The sequence below is a fragment of the Pteropus vampyrus genome, unplaced genomic scaffold (assembly GCF_000151845.1).
Source record: "Pteropus vampyrus isolate Shadow unplaced genomic scaffold, Pvam_2.0 Scaffold34, whole genome shotgun sequence".
NCBI lineage: Eukaryota > Metazoa > Chordata > Mammalia > Chiroptera > Pteropodidae > Pteropus > Pteropus vampyrus.
The window spans coordinates 2,214,311-2,235,436 of NW_011888815.1; the positions used below are offsets into that span (position 1 = coordinate 2,214,311).

A 21,126-nucleotide genomic window follows, 5' to 3' on the forward strand; every position below is an offset into this window, starting at 1 on the left:
TTAGGCAAATGAGGTGAAACGTTAAAATAGGAAAATCTAGATAAAGGTTATAAGATGTTCCCTATTCTATTTTTGTTTTTGTAATCTTTTTTTAAAGTTTTAAATTATGTCCAAATAAAAACTGTTTTAAAGAAAAAAAATAGAAATGGGTATCCTAATACTGGCCACTAGGGTCAACGGACTAAAGAAAGAAGATAAACCCCACGGCCACGTGCAAGCTGTGCGGGGGCTTTCCCAGAGCGCCCACTGCCCACCCCCAGGTTGGAGAGGGGGCTAACTCCCACTGACTGATGGCCGGAGCCCAGGCACTCACCCCCACTCTACAGATGCAGCCTGAGGGCCTCAGATGCCAGGCCTCCCACCAGGCCTGCTCACAGTCAGGTCTGCCACCCCACCCCCTGCAGTTCACTGATGTGGATGAGGGGCAGGGGCCCGGGCACTGGGACCAGGTTCAGCGAGGACGCGCACGTGGACCAAAGCCAACCACGGCAGGCCTGCTGGATCGGGGGAGAGCAGACGTCAAAGTTCGCAGAGTGCAAACTTTACACACCACCAACCGCTGACACCAACCACAGGTGTCCTGACAGTACTGATCTGGGGATATGGTGTCTTAGGGACTCCCTGAGAGCATACCCCGGGGATGCTCTGCCAGGTCCCCTGTCTGCGCCCCATCTCCCTGAACAGCTGTTGGCACCCTTGCGTTGACAGGAAAAACCCCACAACGTAAACATGCACGGTGGGTGGAGAGACACAACCAGATGGCAGGAACCCTCCGTGACTCGTCCTGCGCGCCGCTACTCCTCATCCTCCTCCCACGGCAGAACTGAACCGCCAGGCCTGCTACTGGAGAGGAGAACACACAGGTGTGTTTACACCTCCAGAGGAGCGGTCACTCTGGGCACCTGCAAATGCTCACGGATGTCATCGGCTCACTGGGCCTCTCCCAAAGGAGGTGACCCCAGCCCAAGTGTGAGCAGCACAGCTGGCCATCTTCAGACCCTCTGGTGTGACTGTGACCAGAAAGCTCCAGGGACCGTGGACACAGGGACGGGGCAAGTGGGCTGACTGTCTCGCCCTGGGTCTGCTCTTCGCCCTTGCTTCCCTGAGGTCGTAAGGCCCCCTGTTCTTCTGAGGAGGGCCCTGGGGGGCAGAGGCGCACAGCTGCAGCTCGCCTGCCTATCCCCGCGGTCACTCGAACCTGTACGTGCTGCGTCTGCTAGGGCTCCTTCCCGCATTGCCCTCAGCTCTCCCTGTGCCAGCACATGCTTTGAGCTCGCCTCCTGGTCCTTCCAAGCCCACTGTAAGCTTCCTGCCAGGGAGAGGCGCCTGCAGCACCCTGTTCTTTCCTCCCTATGGCGTTTCTCACGCCTTTCATTCTGTAAGTGCCAGTGTTCCTGGCTATGTCCCTGTCACAGCATGAGCTCCTGGAGGACAGCGCCAGGCTCACCCATCTTGCACTCACAGTGAATGCACTTAGCAGGCTCGTGAGCTATGATAAGCAGAGATTTCTAAGAGGCCAGGTCTGCCTCCTTTTCTCCCCAGAGCAGCCAAACTGCTGATGGGAGTCCTGCACCATCGTCCAGGTAAACCAGACAGGATTGTCCCTGCTGACCCTGCCCTCGCCCTCCATGGAAACTGAGAGGTGAAGGCACGTTTACATGCCGTGACCCAGGCTTCTTCCTTACAGATGTACAAGTGTCCTGTACAGCAACACTGGGTTGTCACGACCCAGAGCAGAGGGACATGTCCTGGCCTGTCCTTGTCCTCTGGTCTTCTAGAAGCTTGTCTGTCAGTGGAAAGAGCCCTCGACGTGAAAGCACCTGTCTCAGCACCCGTCCAGCACCCGCCAGCCGACCTCGCAGTGCAGCAGGCCAGGACGCTGCAGGAAGAGCGGCCGCAGGAGGAAGGGAGGGAGGGAGGCCCTGCCTGCGAGTGCGCAGATGCGGGGACCACACTGGACACCACGCACGGAGAAAAACAACTGAGAAATGTGGCTAGCCCCACAGAAGCACTGCTAGTTCGGACTGCGCTGTTTTCCCTTTTCTCTCTCTCTTGTTTTTTGAGTCTTAGGCAGCACTATAAACTGTTTGTGTAGTATGTAGACAGGAAACCAGGTAAGATTTGTTTAGTAGTAAATTTTCATTGACACACAAATTCCTGTTCACATAAGCTCACGCCTCACAGACATAAAAATCAAATGGTTTTAAGGCACACAATACCATACCTGAGAACCCCCAGAACGCCAATACTGCTTTTCAAAGTAACAAACATGCCCCTTGAGATACCCACTTTTAACACATAAGCTCAGCATTCTGCAAGGAAGAGGGTTGGCAGTTTTATTCACACTGATGTGGGGGTGACCGCTATTGCTGTTTCAGGCCCAGGTAGGATGCCCCAGCACCTGCGGGGAAGCCTGCAGGTCACCAGGTCCCCTCTGATTCCTTCTAGGCCTCAGAAGCTCACAGTACTCATCACTTTCACACTGTCCACACACTGATGCTCTAAACAGCTTTGCTCCTCATCCTCAGAAGATGAGGAAACATGGGGTGGACAGAAGGGCCTCTGAGCCCAACTACTCGAGAAGGCACTGCCTTGAGGGTGCTCAGCAACTGCCATGGGGTGTTAGTGGGGACCTGAGCCGCAGGCTCCAGTCTAGGGATAAGCAAGTCAAGTCTGTTTTCTCTTACTCCCGGCCTCACCTCCAGGGTCCCCTTGCTATGAACAGCCACCAAATGCCCTTTGTTCCAAAGAAAAGATGCCAGGCACGGCCCCCAGCATTGCAGGGGAAATCGCATCAGTTTCTAATTAAATTCCCACAGGAAGCTGTATCCACAGGAGGGAGGAAGGCAGGCAATTCTAGAACAGATGTCCATACCCCCACAGGACACGTCTTTTCCACACCCAAGGAGCAGGGAGTCGGGGCCACCCTCTTGGGGGAGGCAAGGCTGGCAGGAGCAGCACTGTACCTTTGGGCTGCATCTGTCACAGCTGCCGGGGCCACCTACCAGACGAATGGAAGAGCGGCATCTGCCTCCCCTTGGGGGACACCCACAGGGTGTCACAAAAGATTCCTGTAATAAACCAGGGATGTGCAGAGGCCCCAAACATCAGCCACAACGGCATGCAGGCCAACCAGGCTCAAAACACATGCCATCAAGATTCAAGTGCCTTTTGAAATATGGAATAATTTCAAAGCCCCAGGCTTCTCTGTACTCTGTTTAGTCATCATCTCTCTTTTAATTAGCCTTTTTAAGTAGAGTTGGAATGTCATCTCTACCAACTTTTTCTCCCCGCCCCCAACATCTAGCCCTACGTACTGGAGGTCTTATCTCATGGATTATAACATCTCAGTTGCATGGGAGCCAGGAAGGGGGCTGTCTGCAGAAGCCTCGCCTTGCCTGCCTTCTCTCCACTTCCTGCCTGGCTCATGTGTGCCAGATCCGAGCCACGAGATACTATCAGAACTGCAGGTGTAACAGTAAGAGCCAGGTGACTGCCTTATTGCCCTGGCAACAAAAAGTGATTTTCCTCTTCGCATACACTCATAAAATCACCCAAGGTCACCATCCAGCCGCTTCCGATTTAAATGCACTATTTCCCAGAGAGAACCAAAAAGTTGAATTGAGCTTTGTTCAAACGGGAAAAACAAAGTACCTATTAACAGATCGTCACGTGTAGCAGACAAGTTCTCAAAAATGCTAAACAAAACATAAAATCGGCCCTAAATTTCTTGTTCTTTTCAAAGAACAAGACCTAAAAAGTTGTTTGTGATGTGCTGTTCAGGTGGACGATGTTCCAAAGCAGCAAGTGCCACATGATCCCATTTCTGCAAAAAACAAATTCCACGTGTGTACTCACACACACTCTAGTGGTTATAGTGAAGCAGTGAGGGTAGAGGTGATTCGATTTTCCCTTCTTACCTGCAATCTCTATACCATGCATTACACATGCAATAAGGAAAGCTCTCTGAACCATCAGTTGTCTCTGAGCCTGAGGACAAAGGTGGTCTTGTGTCTAGTGATTCCCCACCCAGTTCACTCACACCTCAGTATTACTTTGACCACAAACAAACAGCCAGGCATCTAACATGAGCTACATGAAGTCCAGTCCTTCCCAACAAACAGGGAGGCAGGTGAGGGCCTGACAATGACAAGGGAAGCCTGTGAGAGGCACCGAATTAACTGAGGTTGCAGAATAAACCCTTATTCTAAGAAAGAAGGGCTGAAAATGAACGTGTTAAACAGTCAATACAAGTTAGAAGAAAGGAACAGAACACACCCAGAGAAAGCTTAAGGAAGAGAAGCAGAAATCAAATGAAATTGAAAATGATAATATAATAAAGAGGATTCGAAGAAGCCAAAAGTTAATTCTTTGTGTAGACTAATACAGTTAAGCTTCCAGTAAGACGGATCAAGAAAAAGGAGAAAAAGTGAACATATTCAATACTAAGGATAAAAAAGAACCATGCCTACACATGTTACAAAGACGAAAAAGATAATTAGAGGAATGCTGTGAACGACCTGAAGATAATACATTTGAAAACTTAGATGAAATGGACAAGATCCTGGAAAAATACAGCCCATCAAAACCAACCCAAGAAGAAATAAAGATTAAATAGTCCTATAACTACTCAAAGAATTGAACATCAATGGTTTTTAAAAAATCTTTGCACAAAGAAAGGATTGGGCTATTCCCAGCCCAATTCTACTAAACATGCAGGAAACAATTCTAATCTGATACAAACTATTTCAAAGAAAAGGGAAATAAGGAACACACTCTGACTTGTTTTATGAGACTAATCAAACTTTTACCAAAGCCTAACAAGGACATTACAAAGTGGGAAAGTGACAAATCAATATCAGTCACTAAGAGAAACGAAGAAGTCCTGAATGAAATATCTGCAAACTGAATGCAGCAATGCGTATAAAAAGACAACATGGCCATGACCTAGCTCATTTTATCTCAGGAATGCAAAGCTGGTTAAATATTAGAGAAATCAATGAATATAATTTTACCACCCTAAAAGATTAAAGGAAAAAGCATAATCTCAATAGAGCTAGAAAAGAAATTTAATAAAATTTGGCATTAGCAAACTAGGAATAGAGGGGAAAAAATTCTACAAAACCCCATAGCCAACACTGCTCTTAGTGGTCAATGGTAAAAGCAATACCCTGTAACATAAAGAACAAGACAGGATGCCTATCATCATCACTCCCATTTAACAATGACTGAGGGGCCAAAAGTGAATATAAAAAGCTAAAAAATAATAATAAGAGCTAAAACGTCGAAGGACTTAGAGAAGGGGAAACTCTTATTAGTCTAAGATGATGTATCTATGCAGAAAACCCAAAACATCCCCAGTTCTACTACTAGAATAATAGTTTAGCAAGGTTGCTGTATTTCAAAAAATCAATATTTTGAAAAATTAGCTGCAGTTTTGGACACAGTGAACGAAAAATGAGAAAATGATATTTTTAAAAAGGTACTAGACACAAGGTCTCAAATCACGTGATGATGGCTGGCTTGAAAAGCTGTCCCCAAAGTGACAGCAGGGAGAAGCTGACAGCCCTGGAGCAGAAACCCAGGCGTGGAGATTGACCCTGCAGGACACGGGGTTCCAGTACAGCGCGTGATCTGGGGTGGAAGACTAATACAAGGAGATTTGCTGGGTCCTGCATTTCTGCCTAGAATAGGGGTGGAGGAGAGACATGGAGGTGCCTCGGGCCCACAGCGATTCCCATATTAACAACTACCACGTGTGGAAGAGCTCCACACTGCTGTCAGATAGAGGTGGAGTGTCTGTTACTGAAGTGGCCAAAGAAAACGCTCCAGAGCATGCTTTGAGGCCGGTTCCTTACCTGCTTTTGTGCTCGCAACTGACCAGGGAGCAAAGCTGGACTCTCAAAAACAAAAGTATCATCTGTTACCTTAACATCTACTGGGTGGTTCAATTTATTCATTTGCCTTTGGAAATGAAATCACTATGTTGAAGTGGTATCTGCACCCCTATTTTCATTGTGGCATTATTCACAATAGCCAAGACATGGAAACTTAAGTGTCCATTGACAGATGACTAGCTAAAGGAAACGAGCTTGTACACATACTATTCAGCCATGAGAAGAACGGAAATCCTGCCACTTGCAACGACGTGCATGACCCTCCAGCGAGGGCACCGTTCTAAATGAAGCAAGTCAGACTAAGAAGGAAGGACACTGTATCTCACTTATATGTGAAACCTGAAAAAAAAACAAACTCAAACAAAAAGTAATGAGATTGGTGGCTACCAGAGGCAGGGGGTTGAGGGCGGAACAAACTCCCAGTCTGAGACAGACCAGAACTGGGGAAACGCACGCCGTGATGACTGTAGTTGCCTGCTGTGTGGTCTACTTTAACGTTGTTAAGACAGTAGATCCTAAAAGTTCTCATCTCAAGGAAAAAAACTGTAACTATACGAAGTGACAGATGTTAACTAAGCATATCGTGGTTCTTGTTTCACAATATGGGTATGCTGTCATCACGCTATACACCCTAAACTTACACAGTAATGTATATCAATTCCATCTCAATAAAATTGGAAAAAAAATAAATTTCCAAAAACTCATTTGCCTTTGGTGATGAGTTTCATAGCCAGCAGCAATGTCAACGCAGCACTAATTGTCAGCCCACTAAAGGGAGTTGCTCCATTATTCGAAGAATTGAGACCAGTTGTGGAAGGGTCTTAGCCTGAAAGTGGTTTCGGGCACGTACCTTATCTGCATTGCACCAGACACAGTATCGACTCAGCAGTCCTCAGCGACAATGACACTTGTATCCACGTACTCAACAAAGGGCCCCTTTTCCCTACCCTATACTCAAGAAAGACTCTACGGACAGAATTTCTGGACAGACTGATTGCTATATTTCTTTGTTGAGGGTCTTATTTAGTGAGACCTAAGGCTACCACAAAAATGGCTCAGTATATCACAGCTCCCAAGGAGTGATTCTAGTCACCAAATATGGATCAAATTCTATTCAGTGGCTCAGAATCAAAACAGTTCATTGATCCACTTAAGCCATCAAATGCTCCTGTTGCACGACACCCCAGGCCTGCGGGATGTGGGGGACTCTCTTTATTGTGACTAAAGAGGACATAGTTTTCTTCACATTGTTTTATTCCTGTATACTGAATGGGAGTCAGATAAAATGCCTTAGCAATAAAATTAGTATAAACACTAACTTTCTTATATGTACATTATTTTGCCATATGGATGAACATTACTAATAGTTTGATTCTTCTTAAAGGGTTCTGCTCTTCACCAAAAATGCAAATTACAGCTAATGATTTGTTCCCCTACTCTGCTATCTATGATCAATCTGTTTTAATGTTTTTGTCTTCTTTATAAAATTTAGGTGTGATTCATTAACAAACTCCATTTGCAATATCAAGAATATATGTAAATATGATAATACAGCTATTTTTTCCACACGAGTATAAATTAAAACAGTATTTTTAAAGCGCATATATCTCAAAATATAAAATGCCTGGGAATATATATAACAAAAAATTATAATACATTTATGAAGAAATTTTTGAAAGTACTGAAAGATATTTTTGAAAATATTTTAAAAATGGAGTCATTTCATGGTCACAGACTGGAAAAGTCAACATTAAGGTGCTGATTCTCCCTAAACTGATAAAGTCCACGCAGTTCTAATCAAAACCCCAAATGCTGTTTTGCTGAATCCGGCTACTGATTTATATGGAAGGCCGAGGTCTAAGCACAGCCAAGGGCTGGAGAACAAGTCAAGGAGGTGCAGAAGACGTGCCCTCCCAGGCATGGACAAGCTGCATCTTACCAGTCAACGCGACAGGGTCTCACGGTGCCCAGATATTTGGTCAACCGTTATTCCGGGCGTGTCTGTGAGGGTGTTTTTGGATGAGATGAACAACTATATCAGTAACCCGAGTAAAGGAGATGACCCTCCCCAATGTGAGTGGGTCTCATTTAATCCGCTGGAGGCCCAAACAGAACAAAAGGCTGAGTAAGGAGAATTCGCTTTCTCTGCCTGACTGTTCTTGAGCCAGGGCATTGGTCTTCTCTTGACCTGGAACTAGAACTTAGGCCACTGGTTCTCCTGGTTCTTGGGCCTTCAGGCTTGAACCTTTAAAATAAATCCCTTTCTATGTAGAGATATGCATCCTATTGGTTTTGTCTCTCTGGAGAGCCTGGGGGTGGTGGGGCGGGAGGGAAGCTCAGATTGGGTCCAGCCGGATCTGCGTCTCACTTTTCTACCAGGAACAGAGACCTTGGGCAAGAAACATCCCCTCTCTGGGCCCCCAAGCCTCATCTCTAAAGTACTTTCACTTGCAGCTCTTAGGCTGAGAATCCCACATACCTATACCACATCCCAAAAGCCACAACACCATTCTGACTTTCCTACAGGCTACCTTGAGGAAATACACCTGGCTTTGGAGCTCATCAGTAAATGCCATCCAGGAAGCAACCCTTAACTCCCACCCCATGCTCTCGAGAATCAATGTAAGAGCAGGTGAAAGGGAAGTTTCCAGTCGCGCGCACAGTGCGTGGCAGATGGGATTGCTTGGACCACCCCCCACCCCCCCATTGCCAGTGCATAACAAGCCCTTGCCTGAAACTCAGCCCTCCTCTTCCTCCCACAAAGCTGACTTCTCACTGTTCACACCTGGGAAAGGGAGGGAATGACCATTTCTCGGGAAGTATTCCTCTGCCAGCCTTTGGGATGCTGTGTACTCTAGGAAAGGATCGTCGCAGTTCCCCTCATAAGCAGCACATCCCCAGGTCAAACACTTGGCCAAAGAACAAGAAAACATGCCTGGCCTTGCGGGGTTTTCGAAGGTAAACCATCCCACCACCTCAAGCCCTGGAGCCCAGGAGCAGCTGCTGTGCCCACGCGCACCTGTATTTGATGTCGAATACTGTGGAGTCCTCGTCGTCGTCATCCTCGTCATTCAGCGGGGCCATTTCCACTCGCTCGGCTGGAGTGGTGATGATATCATACTTTCGTGTCTTCTTCAACCTCTTTCCCGACCTAGAAGAGGAAATGCACATTCCTATAAACTACACAATCCCCACTGAGGCAAGCCATGCTGCTGCCCCCAGCCGGGGTCCCCAGAGACCTGGCAAATCCCCCAGCTCCTCCACTTCCAGCCATGGGACCTTGGGGAAGGTTCCTGACCTCGCTAACCCTCATGGTCCTCACCACGAAGCAGAGGTGATTACATCTGCGCTGAGCACTGGAAAACCCAGTGGTCAAGATAAATAATACCCGAATGCAGTATTTTAAAATTAATGCCAAGAAAATCCACGATGAGCAAAGATAAAATGTTCAGTGAGGACAGGACCCAGCACAGACACGACACACCCATTCCTTCACCCCTCACTCCTCACCCCTGTCCTGGCCCTGTTGTGCTGGACGGCTGCTGCTCCAGGCACAGGCAGCACAGCTGGCATTGCAAGTACTGCCCTATAGGCTGACCAGGTGGGATCTGAGTCAGGGCCTGGCCACTCTCTACCTGTGTGGTCATGGGCAAGTGAGTTAATCTCCCTATGGCTCAGTCTCCTCGTAAATAAAATGGAATAAGAATAATATTTGTCCCTCACAGGCGAGGGAGAATTAAATGAAATGACGCGTTTAACAAGCCTACAGACAGGAGGCTCTCGGCAAAAACGACTGTTAGCAAAAATAATAAACAAATCAAAGTGCTGTAGCCTCTCTCACATGACCAGGACTTGTAAAAACGAGTCCACGTTGCATCCATTATGAGGATTTATGAGGATACTGAGTTATAACACTAAGCTTTTACCTCTGAAATAATAGACGGTCACTGTGGGCCATGGGAAAGTGCTGAGACAAGGCCTTCAGCTTCTAGCGTCAGGCTCTCTACGTGAAGGACGCTACACTTATCAGGGCTGGACATTCATGAGCCCACCGGAACTACAACTGTTATTAGCACTACCGATGCTCTTTGCATTTATTTCTCCACTATCTTCAGCTCTTTCCCAAATGCCTTATCTTCTCTGGTGTCCCTCCTTGTTAAGTATATTCGATGCTATCTATGAGAAACCAGCCAACTCAAAAAATCATAAATGGAGCATTGCAGAATGATATTCTCTAAACGTTCTTCCTGCAGACTGTAAGCTGCTCCCAGTGGAGACCACGTCAAAGACATGCGTGAAAGCTCTTTGTCCTTAGCATACAAAAAACTTTATAAGTTGGCAAAATAATGAAAACACAAGTTCACTTTCAAGGTTTCTTAACAGTTTCTTAACAACATCAACTTGTTCTTGTTTTACCTAGCATGATTTACCAAAAATATGACTTATGGAAGTGTCATTTATATAGAAGATACACATATTTATCTATATCTTCGGCATATGGCGACGTGTACCACCTGTGCTACCTATTCCTTGTGGTTCTTTGGGTAGAGACTGGGAGAGAGGAAGAAACCAGCTATACAGCCTGATGATCCCCAACTCTCATCACAGAGTAATGTGTCCTCCCCGCTGTCATCACGGGCATGCGCGTGCACACATGCACGCACGTGCACACACACACACGCACACACACACAGGCATGGGTGTGAGACTGCTTGGTTTCTGAAGATGAGGTGGAGCACAGTGCCAAGGCCAAGCCCAGTGGAGGAGATGAGGGGCACAGGCGGTCACCAGCCCAGTGGCCCTGGGACAACGGTATTTTGGAAACAGGCTTTGTGCAGGAGTGTAAATGCTAACCTTATAAACACCGTCATTCCCACATTCTCTCCATCAACAGATTCTTCCTTTCTCTCCACCCTCCCCCAAATGAGTAAAATAAATCTCTGCATCATGCCCTAGATGATTTATAATCCCTGACCAACCCCAACGCCAATACTGGATGGGGGGACGTTTAAGCCCAGAAATGGCTGCAAATGCCACAAAGAACCCAAGACAAAGCCAGAAGGAAAACCACCCACCTCTGTGCCCTCAGACTAGAGTCACACTCCCCATCCACACGGACCCACATACCACACCTTTCTCGGGAAAACAGCCCTATCTCTACCCGGATGATGCACAGCTACTCAGAGGCAGCACCTGGCAATGCAAAGCACTGGAACTCGCCCTTCTGCCGACCGTACCATGCGCCTGGGCCACGCATCCCCCACACATCTCAACAAGCATCCGGACCTTCAAGAAGGAGTTGTCCGTGAACCCAAGGACTTAGAGAGCCCTTCGTGGACACTCGAAGAGAGGAAGAGAGACCATGTTCCAAATCTCCTATGAAGCCGACCCCCAATTAACTTCAAAGCTACTCTCTTTTTCAACAGAGCAAGTTTTGGCCAGGTTTTCTGTCACGTACAACCTAAAGAAACCTCACTGCCACAGGGTCTTGAAGAATGGCGGCAGGCACAGCACAGGCTGAAACCACGGCGGTGGTAATAAACAACATCTTGGGTTTTTTCCACATTTTAGTAGTAAACCTTCCACATGGAAGTTTCCCATTTCCTCAAACCCTTTAAAACCCCTGGACTCTTCTCTGCTCTACAAACAAGGAACCACACAAATAAAAATGCCTTAGTGATGATATAAACATTTTTGTTTAAGGCTACCTATAAACAGGTTTTCTAAGAACACACACATCCTGGTGGCTCCAAGTCACAGGGCTGTTTACACTGGACTGTGGAAAAGGCGAAGGCTACATGGTCACCTGAGCCTCTCCAGGGGGCAGTGGGTCAGTCTTGCGGACACAGCTCTCACCTCACTGAGACACACACGTAGCTTGAGGAAGAAGCACCTGGTCTAAAAGAGCCCGGGTTTGGAGTCATACTTGGGTTCACACCCCAGTTTTTCTACGTACAGGCCTGTTTCCTCAGCTGCACAGGGGGTACGGGGCGGAGGCGGGGGGTCAGCAGGAGAGCAGCTCTCAGAAACTACTGGGCACAGCACTTCCTGCCAACGAAGGAGATTCAAAAGACAAATAAAAGGTACGCCTGGCTCATTCTCAACAGCATGGCTCCCTTGCTGCAACTTTTCTTTCCTGCAACAAGATCCCATTAAACCAGGCAGCCTTGACAAACAGGTGGCAAGTGGTGGCTTTAAGTAAATGTCCACGTTGTGCTTCACAGGAATAGGTGAGACCAGGGAAGTTCTAGAAGAGACAAAGGATCCTTCCACTGGGGCCAAAACACATTTCTAACAAGACAAAGGAGAAGTTCAGAATTCTTGTACTCTGAAATCTAATCCTGAAGCCAGAGGGCGTGTTTACTCAAAGGCCCTTCAACAGCTGGTCAGCAGCAGGTCCCAGCAGCAGGGCAGGCGTGGCTTATGCAAACACAGGCTGAGGGAGCCTAGCTCAGCTGACCAGGGCTGGAGAAGGGCCTTCCTTCCCTGCCCTCCTGACAAACAGAAACAAAACCAAACCAGCCTGTAAGGGCTGGTTTGTCATCTTGAGTTTGATATGGGGGTGTGGTGGGCAGGTCCACAGATGGCACGTCCAGAGACTGAGGTTTCGATCTCACTGTGCCTCTGGGCAAGTCAGTTACCCTAAACCTTAATCTCATACCCATTTGTGCTGCCTGCCAGGTTAGGTAGGGTTCCGGCGACAGATACACATGTGCCCCCTGCCCAGCCGCTCCATGGGGCCACAGCTTTCCCCTCTCCCCTGGTGAGGCCTTCCTTGCCAGGACATCCCAGCCAGGCCCGGTTCCCCTCCATCGGACCCCTGTAGTCTCCTAGGCACCGCCCCTGCTCCAGGGCACTGTCTACGTGTGACCCTTCCGCACCATCGCTGCCCTGGGGTGACGGGAAGAGCAGCCACCACAGTGGACTGTCCGTCCGTGCCAGGCACTGCACGCATGGTCGCACCCCAGCCTCCAGCCAGTGGGCATCGTGTGGCCAGGGACACAGAACCAGGAGGCACAGAGCGACCTGCCCGGTAAACAGACCCTGAATCCGGACCTACCACAGACCAGAACCCGAGCTCCGCACACTCCAGCAAGAAGGCGAGAAACCACCTCAGACACCTGGCATCCTGGCCTCTGCTCGGGCATATGGCAGAAGCCCCTCAGGCAGCCGGACGTGCAGGCACACGTTCTCCCGGCTGCCAGCCACACCCTGCCACCACGAAAGCAAGCAAGGAAGGCCAGCAACAAAAGGAGGCACCCTGTGCTCCAGACCATGAAGTTTCAACTCCATAATGATGCCAGGCCTCCTGAATGAACCTACAAGTTCATGAAATCTCGTAAAATACTGACAGATTTTTGTTGGGGAATCTAGATAAGTTGATTCCAAAGTTCGGAGAAGAGGGAGAGGGGTAGCAAGAATAGCCAGAAAATTCTGGAAAACAGAAATTATGAAGGGAACCGGATCCCAGTTAGTGTCTGCCCGAGGCTCGAGGCTGGGAGGGAGATGGGGACTGACTGCCAGTGGGCTCAGGGTTTCTTTCTGCGGTGGTGAAAAACGCCGAAAACTGAGGTGTCAGCACACAACTGTGAAACGCAAACTGGACATTTTAAATGGGTGGACTGTACGGTTTGTGAATTATATCTTAATATAAAGCTGCTAAAAAATGAGGAAAGATATACATTAACATATATGTATGTGTATAGATTACATTTGTTTGTGTCTAGGCTTATAAAATCTCTCTGGAGGGAGTCACGACAAATTGACAGCATGCAGAGAAGGAGCAGGGTGGCTGAGGGACGGGGGCTGTTCACTACACACTCGGGCTCCTCATGAATTTCAAGTCATGTGAACATATAACCTATTTTTAAAATGAACAAACAAACAAAACTCAAAGTCATTAGAGTAAAATTTTAAATGGACTAAGTGCAAGTCTACTCGATGGCCTTCCTCTGCGGCAGGAGACCCTTCTCCTTGTCCCCGTTCTGCCCCAAGGCCACACCTCACTTCCTCAGTGTGGCTTTGCCTCTTCCCACCTGGGGGCCTGAGGAGCCAGAAGCAGCCACTCCAACCTTCCCTCCACCTCCGCTGTTTTCATTCCCAAGCCCACTGAGCAGTGCTGTAGCTCAAGGACCACCTTCTAGCCGAAACCACTCTACTTGTCACAAAGAGTATGTGTCACCTCGACATTTAGAAAAATTAATAAAGAAAATGAAAATGAACTGTGGAGGAGAGACCAAACGGGGCAGCTGCTGTGATCAGACAGGGCTGCCCCGGCCCCGAGGCCCTCAGTTCGCAGGCCTCCCCATTTTAACCTCTGACCTCCACCCTGAACCTCCTTCCTCAGAGTATAAGACATAACAGCCTTCCAGAAAACCAAGGAAGCTGAAAGACAGAAAGAACTTGACTCCACAACTCGCTTTCCAGCCCCACCCTGTGGGGAGGCAGGTGTGTCCTCCGGGCTTAGGTGGCAAAGCCACCACTGCCTACCACCAAGGCAGGCAGCCAGGGAACCGTTCTCGAGTACCAGCCTTACTCCCTTTCCAGCCTTGGGCAGGGTCCCTGCACCCACCTAACACTTGCCTTTTAAAGCAGTGTCAACGAGCCAGAGAGGCAAACCCCAAGGCTATATGAATCTCATTTCCCTCTGCTCCAGAGAGGCGACTTGAGACAAACAGCTACAGGAGACATAAGCATCTTATCTTCCTCCAGGGCAGCAAAGAGTTTCAGATCTCAAGCAGCCCGGCTCTGACACAGCTCTGGCCAAGCCTTGCTGGACACAGGTGTTCAAGAGCCTTCCAGATGGGGCCGGCACCGCGGCCACATCATACCCCGGTCCTGCGGCTGCCCCTTCCCCACCGCGCCAGGGCCCCTCGTTCCAGAACCAGCAGCGGTCAAGCACAATGACTCACAACACCACATCAAAAGCCCAAATGCCCCAGAGCCCCGCAAGTGCTGAAAACCAGTGAAGCAGGCCTGGTATGACATAAACACCAGAACACATGTAGTGATATTTGGCCATTTGGCAGCCAACACTCTGTCTTCGAGTCAAGGAGACACAAAATGTGAGTGGCGCTCACAAACCCGGAGATGGGACAGCAGCCACCCAGCTCCTGCCCATTACTGTCACATAGAACAGAGGCCCTGCATCTCCAGGTGTTCTGTCAAGGAAAGCAGAAGATCTAGATTTTGATAGGAAGATTCTCAATTTTTAAGTGTTCTCAACTACCCCAGTTGTTAAAAGCACTGTACAGATCAAAACAAAATAAAAATCTTATCGGCAGCCATCAGTTTGCAACCTCTGACTCAATTTCCTGGCCATGGTGTATTTGGTCATGAGTGCCAAGCATGAGTGACATGAAATAATACAGCTAAAAATCATGTGCCCAGAGAGATGGAATGATACACAGGTTCAACTGAGGTCTTCCTTATATCTGATCTCCAGCAGCTCAATCACGATCATAAGGTGCCAGCCATTATCATACAGCTGAGCTGCCTCTCTCCCCTCATGGCCACTGTCCCCTCGGGAGCAACAAAGTGGTACCATGTGGACTGACCCCAACAGCTACATCCAGCACACAATGCACAGTGTACCCAGTGGGGCTTACGCTTCATATAGGATCACATAGCGTGGGCCAGGTAACCCTGAAGAGCACAATTAAAATTCTTAGGGCTTTTCTTCCTAACGCCATGGCGTTCCGCCTCCATCTGCTCCCCACCCTTGTTTCTCTTTCCCTCCCCTCTCTCAATGCCTGAAGGAAAGACCCAATTCTCATTCTTCCAGGACAAAATAAGCGCACCCCGGGTTTGACCTGTCTGAGGAACCACGTGAAATATGGCAACAGCGGATGCCCCGAGACCTGTTCCTCCGGCTCTCAAGTGTGTTTGCAAAGGGATGGGTCCATGTCATTTTTATATGAGGTGCCAGCTGACGGGAGTGAGGCTTAAAGCGAGGAAGGCGGCCCCCAGAGGCAGCTCCAATAGTTCAAGGGCAGCGGCAAGAAGACCAAGAAAGACTCTGGTAGACCCAGGGAACCCAACCCAGCCTTGAAACTCCGGGGTCACTGTACTTGGGGACACATGTCATAAGTTATCCTTTCAGCATCTACTTGTCCCTGACACATGGGAATGTCAGTCCTTGCCACCTACTACCCCCACTTGAGGGAACAGTCACTTCTCAGCAGAAGCTCCCAAACTCTCCACCTCAAGCGTAGACGTCCGGTCATGTGGCTGGCATTTCCAAGAGCAAATTTCAGCTGTGCGTCATCCTCCCCCACCAAGCTTTCTCCTCTGTTGACCACCCCTGGCACCAGGGGGCCCTCTCCAGGCCTTTCTGGGCATCCTGACGCCTACCTCCTTCCCCTCCTCTTCTTCCACTCAGGCCTCCAGGCCTCTCTCCTGGTGCTCCCAGCACCTTCCACAGGTCTCCCCAGGCATCCTGTGTTCCCACTGCAGCCACGTCACTGTTCGTCCATTCACTCAGCAAACAGTGATTAAGCGCCTAGCACAGGCCAGCATTTCCAAAGCAGCCCTGCGATTCTTTCACTCCTGTATTCAAATCTTCCATTTGCTCCTCTGACCCACTACAAATACCAAAATCCTCCAGCTGGAATTCCTGTCTTCCAAAATCCAGCTGCGACAGTGGAAGGATGGAGAAGACTGAGTCGGAAGCCAGACTCCTGCCCTTCACCAGCTGTGTGGCCTTAACCCAGACACTTCATCACTCTGCACCTTGACTTACTTATCTGTAAACTGGGGATTCCAACAGCACACCTGTCGTAGGAATGAGGAAACACACATAAAGCTCTTAGCACAGAACCTGGGACACAGGAAGGGCTTGGTCAATAGTAGCTGCTATTATTCCTGATGGCCTCATGATTCCAAGTGAACGTTTTCTCAAACTCTACCCACAGCAAAACCTGCTTGGCACAATGGGCCCTGGAAGAACCTCTTCATCCTCCTCCAGCCTGTCAAGTCCTGACCCTTCTCCTCCCCACTGGCCTCTGCGGGATACTTTGTCCCTGGCCAAAGCCCCGGGGGCCTGCCTTATGCAGCATATACAGTGTTGCTTTTGCTACATCACTCTTCTGTTGAATCTGACTGCTTCTTATCTGCCAAGTAGCATCTTCCAAGGAGATCATCCCGACCGAAATGGAAGCTCCTCCACCCCTGATACGTTCTCCACGGCACCCTCCACATTCACAGCAGGTCTCATTAAATACACTGGGAAGAACGAGCCATTCAGCCATGTTTTCTCTGGGGTCCTTGGCTGGATGCAGGGCAGACCCAGCTCGATCAGTTCAAAACCCAGCCCACCACATCTTGGGAGTCCCAAAAAGGACCAAGCCGAGCCATCGGAACCCCTGGACTTGAGTCCTACTTTGCCTACAAACTCACTGGGTGACCTTAACAAGCTTTTCTTGTTTCTGGGCCTCAGTTTCCTCACTTCTACAACGGGCAGAGGGAAGGAAGTCAGGGGAGCCCTGAAGGCGAGGAAGCCCTACCCATGCCCTGCGCCACGGCCCTTCCTCCACGCCACACCTGCCGACGAAAGCGGATTCCTCCTCCCTGCGTGCCCAGGAAGATAAACAGCAAGACTGGATTCCTGGCAGATCGCCCTCAGATTAAGTACACGTTTTTAAAGTGAAACCGTGGCAATATGATTCCAAATTTATGGTCCCAGAAGTTCCCTTTGCAAATGGTTAGAACCAAAACACCAGCCATAAAACTAAAATACTGGACACAACCCAAGAAGTACTCTCTGCTTAAATCAGGGAGGGCTTTGCTCCTGAGACACTACCAAGAAGGTGCTATCTGGACACTGACACTAGAGTCCCCCGCACCCTTGGATGTACCTCAGGTCTCAGGGAGGATCTGTGTTTGCAAAGCCCCAAAACACAATGGGTACACAGGCATGAGAGTGTGTGTACAGGTAAAGCCATATAAGCCAGAGGGCTCAGGGTTAAATTAAAGAGAGATTCTCCTCCCTTTCCAATTGGATAGAACAAGGGTCCCCAACCCCTGAGCCATGGACCAGTCCATGGCCTGTTAGGAACTGAGCTGCACAGCAGGAGGTGAGTGGAGGGCAAGTGAGCAAAGTTTCATGTATTTGCAGCCGCTCCCCAGCGCTAGCATCACCGCCTCAGCTTCACCTCAGATCATCAGGCATTAGACTCTCACAGGAGCATTGGTCCCTGGTGCCAAAAAGGTTGGGTACAGCTGGCAACAGAAGGAATCAGTAGTCGGTCCTGAGTCTTCAAAAGTTTGTTAATAAGAGCAGCCATGAGACACCTCCGGCGCTGGGGGATTCAGTAGTCAAGGAGGGGTGGGTTCCTACATGCACAGGCTAAAGAGTCACCAATTTCATTTTTAAACAGCTCAGAAGCAGATATATCCTCCTGATTATTTTGGCCATATGGCTGCATCCTCATTTTCAGGCAAGACCAAAAGGTTGGGTATAAATGACATGTTTTCGGAATCATATTTTTCAATATGGTAGGACATTTGGCTGCTTAAAAGGGAGCCAGGACTCGGCTGATCTCATCTCACTCTAAACATCCTGGTAGCCCTTGGAAGTATGTACTAATTAGTGATGGGAGACTGATGCCCAAAAAGGCTCAGTAAACGGCTCACATCCGACAACCAGTGGGCCTCGCGGCTGGGACTCCTGGGGTTTCTCCACCTGGGCACAAGTGACATCTTGGGATGAGTCATTCTTTGTCCAAGGGGCTGTCCTGTGCACAGTAGGGTGTTCGGCTGCATCCGCCTCTAAACACAAGACGCCAGTAACATCTTCCACCTCAAGTCGTGACAGTCACAAATGTCTCAGACACTGCCAAGCGATCCCAAGGGAGAAAATTCCTCCCCAGGTGAGAAACAGCCGAGGGCCCTTCTTCTTCCCATGTGTCATGACTGTTTTTAACTTGGCAGAAACCTAAATCAAGGCCATGCACTACCCTGTTTTTAAAAAAATCTGGATTTGGACTCTATTAAATTTATTTAACACTCTTCACTGTGACACATAAAATTAAACAAGGGGGGACTGGATGAAGGTGGCCAAAAGGTACGAACTTCCATTTGTAAGACAAAGAAGTATGGGGATGTAATGTACGACATGATGACTATAGCTAACGGTGCTTTACGGTGCCTTGAAAGTTGCTAAGAAAGGAAATTCCAAAAGTCACGAAAGAAAGCACATTTTTTTTTATCTGTATGAGATGATGAATGTTAACTAAACTTATTTCACTATATATGTAAGCCAAGTCGTTATGCCGTACACCTTAAACTTATACCATGCCGTATCTCAGTAAAACTGAAAAAAAAAAAAGAAAATCCACTAAAATTTTTTAATTAAATTAAATCAAGATGAGTCTGTTTCACTTCTACAGCTTTTCCCCCAAATCGAAACCTTGGTCAAGAGGGACCACCATGTGAGGACACGGAGAGAAGGCAGCCATCTACAACGAGCCAAGGAGAGAGGCCACAGAAGAAACTAAACTTGCCAACACCTTGATACTGGATTTCTAGCCTCCAGAATTGTGAGAAAATAAAGTTCTGTAGTTTTTAATACCCAGTCTGCGGTATTTTGTCATGGCAACTCTAGCAAACTAACGAAGCAGTGAAAGAGATCAAGAGACGAGAAATGGAAGAAAAGACTAGGAGGACAAAGCTTGCAAAAGAGAAAGCTGAACAAGAAAAGTTGCAACACCAGAAGAAAAAGAAACAGCTTCTTGATACAAACAAAGAGGGTGAGACCGGCTGATGGATACTCTTCTAGAAGCCCTACAGTCAGGAAAGCAGATTCCAAGGAAGGAATCAAGATAAGACAAGTGCCTTTGGAAAGGTCACGCTATCACCACAATGGAGCTATCTCATCTAAGTGATTCCTGATGCCAAAGAATACAAAAATATTTGAGTAAACAAAATCATACATTTTGAGAACAAAACATGCACTCAAGGGATGGAGAGAAAATAAGTGCACTTCTGCAAAGATCAAAACAGATGAAACAGCCTGCATTTGCTAAGCTATTGCAAGACTCCTCCCATAATTATACTAACATGAACACAATTATCAGGATTATAAAATGTGTGTTCCATTTTAATGGAAAAAAAGAAAAAGCCTTGGTCAAATTATCAAAAAGGACCTCCTGATGTCAAACAAGCTCCACTGTCACTCTGAGTCATAAAACACACTGGCTCTTCTGACCACGGTTCTGCCCAAAGCTCCAATTTATTAAAATAATATTGTTATACTAATGAGCAATAACCAAAAACATTTCAGAACGGTTAACTTTCCACAAATTCTAAAACTAGGACTCCATATTTTCTTGTAACTTTTATTCTTATTACAAACCTCAGTACACAGATGATGGGAAATTTGGAGATACCAGGCTAAGCAGGAAGTTTTCCTTCCTTTTCGAAGACTGGCTGAATAAAATAATCACGGCTCTCTGGTCCCAACATCTTCAGGACATGGTGGTGTGCACCTTTACCATTGATGCAAGTGTGAGAGCTGGGTGATGTCACATTACCTAGAATTTGTCTTCTTCCCCATCCCCCGGAATCATCAAAACAATCTTTCCTTTCAGATAAGAGGATTTCACAGAGCTTTTGAAGTAAGACGTGGCCAGGCATGCAGCCAACAGATCTGGGAGAAAGGCGGCCTGAGTGGGGGAGTAGGGAGACTCACCAAGACGGGCACAGGATGCTCAGGAGGAAAGGAAAATCATAGTTTCAAGACATAGTTTCTGACTTGTCTCCACCTTCTTCGTAAGACACCAGAGAGCAAAGTCAACCCCCACAGACCTCGAAGATGACCTAAGAGAGCATGTGGGGCAAAAAGTACTGAGAACGATGGCCAGCAGCTTATGCGCATTATCCCTGAATCCACGCCATCCCAGCAGATGCCTCCCCACATTAAAAACTGGAGGGACCGAAGTTTTCTACTTCCTAGACACAGCCTTTTTATTAATCTCCTTCCAGCTCTCACAAACATGCCAAGTGACATAGGGGGAATGGCTCCATTGTGAGCTGAGCAGAACCGCACATGGAACACACACACACACACACACACACACACGCACACACACACACACACACGTACCTTCACCAGAGAGTGCTCTGCCTCCTGCCTTTCCCCCTTCCAATTCTGTCTTAAAATCGTTTTCCTTAATGACTAAAATACATGAAAAATGTATAAATGATTCTACAGGTGGGGACATTTGGTGGA

General features: G+C 48.0%; 1 protein-coding gene and 1 pseudogene across 19 annotated transcripts in view; one reads left to right on the forward strand and one right to left on the reverse strand.

Annotated features, from left to right (window-relative positions):
• FAM174B (family with sequence similarity 174 member B) overlaps nucleotides 1-21,126 on the reverse strand; it is a 107,755-nt gene that overhangs the window by 2,319 nt on the left and 84,310 nt on the right. For all 19 annotated transcript variants that reach the window (XM_023528966.1, XM_023528978.1, XM_023528979.1 and 16 more), the window contains one exon: nucleotides 8,917-9,048. In XM_023528966.1, coding sequence (XP_023384734.1) covers nucleotides 8,917-9,048 — 132 coding nt within the window. The remainder of the gene's footprint in view (nucleotides 1-8,916; nucleotides 9,049-21,126) is intronic.
• Nucleotides 5,515-6,766, forward strand: LOC105290260 (annotated as a pseudogene).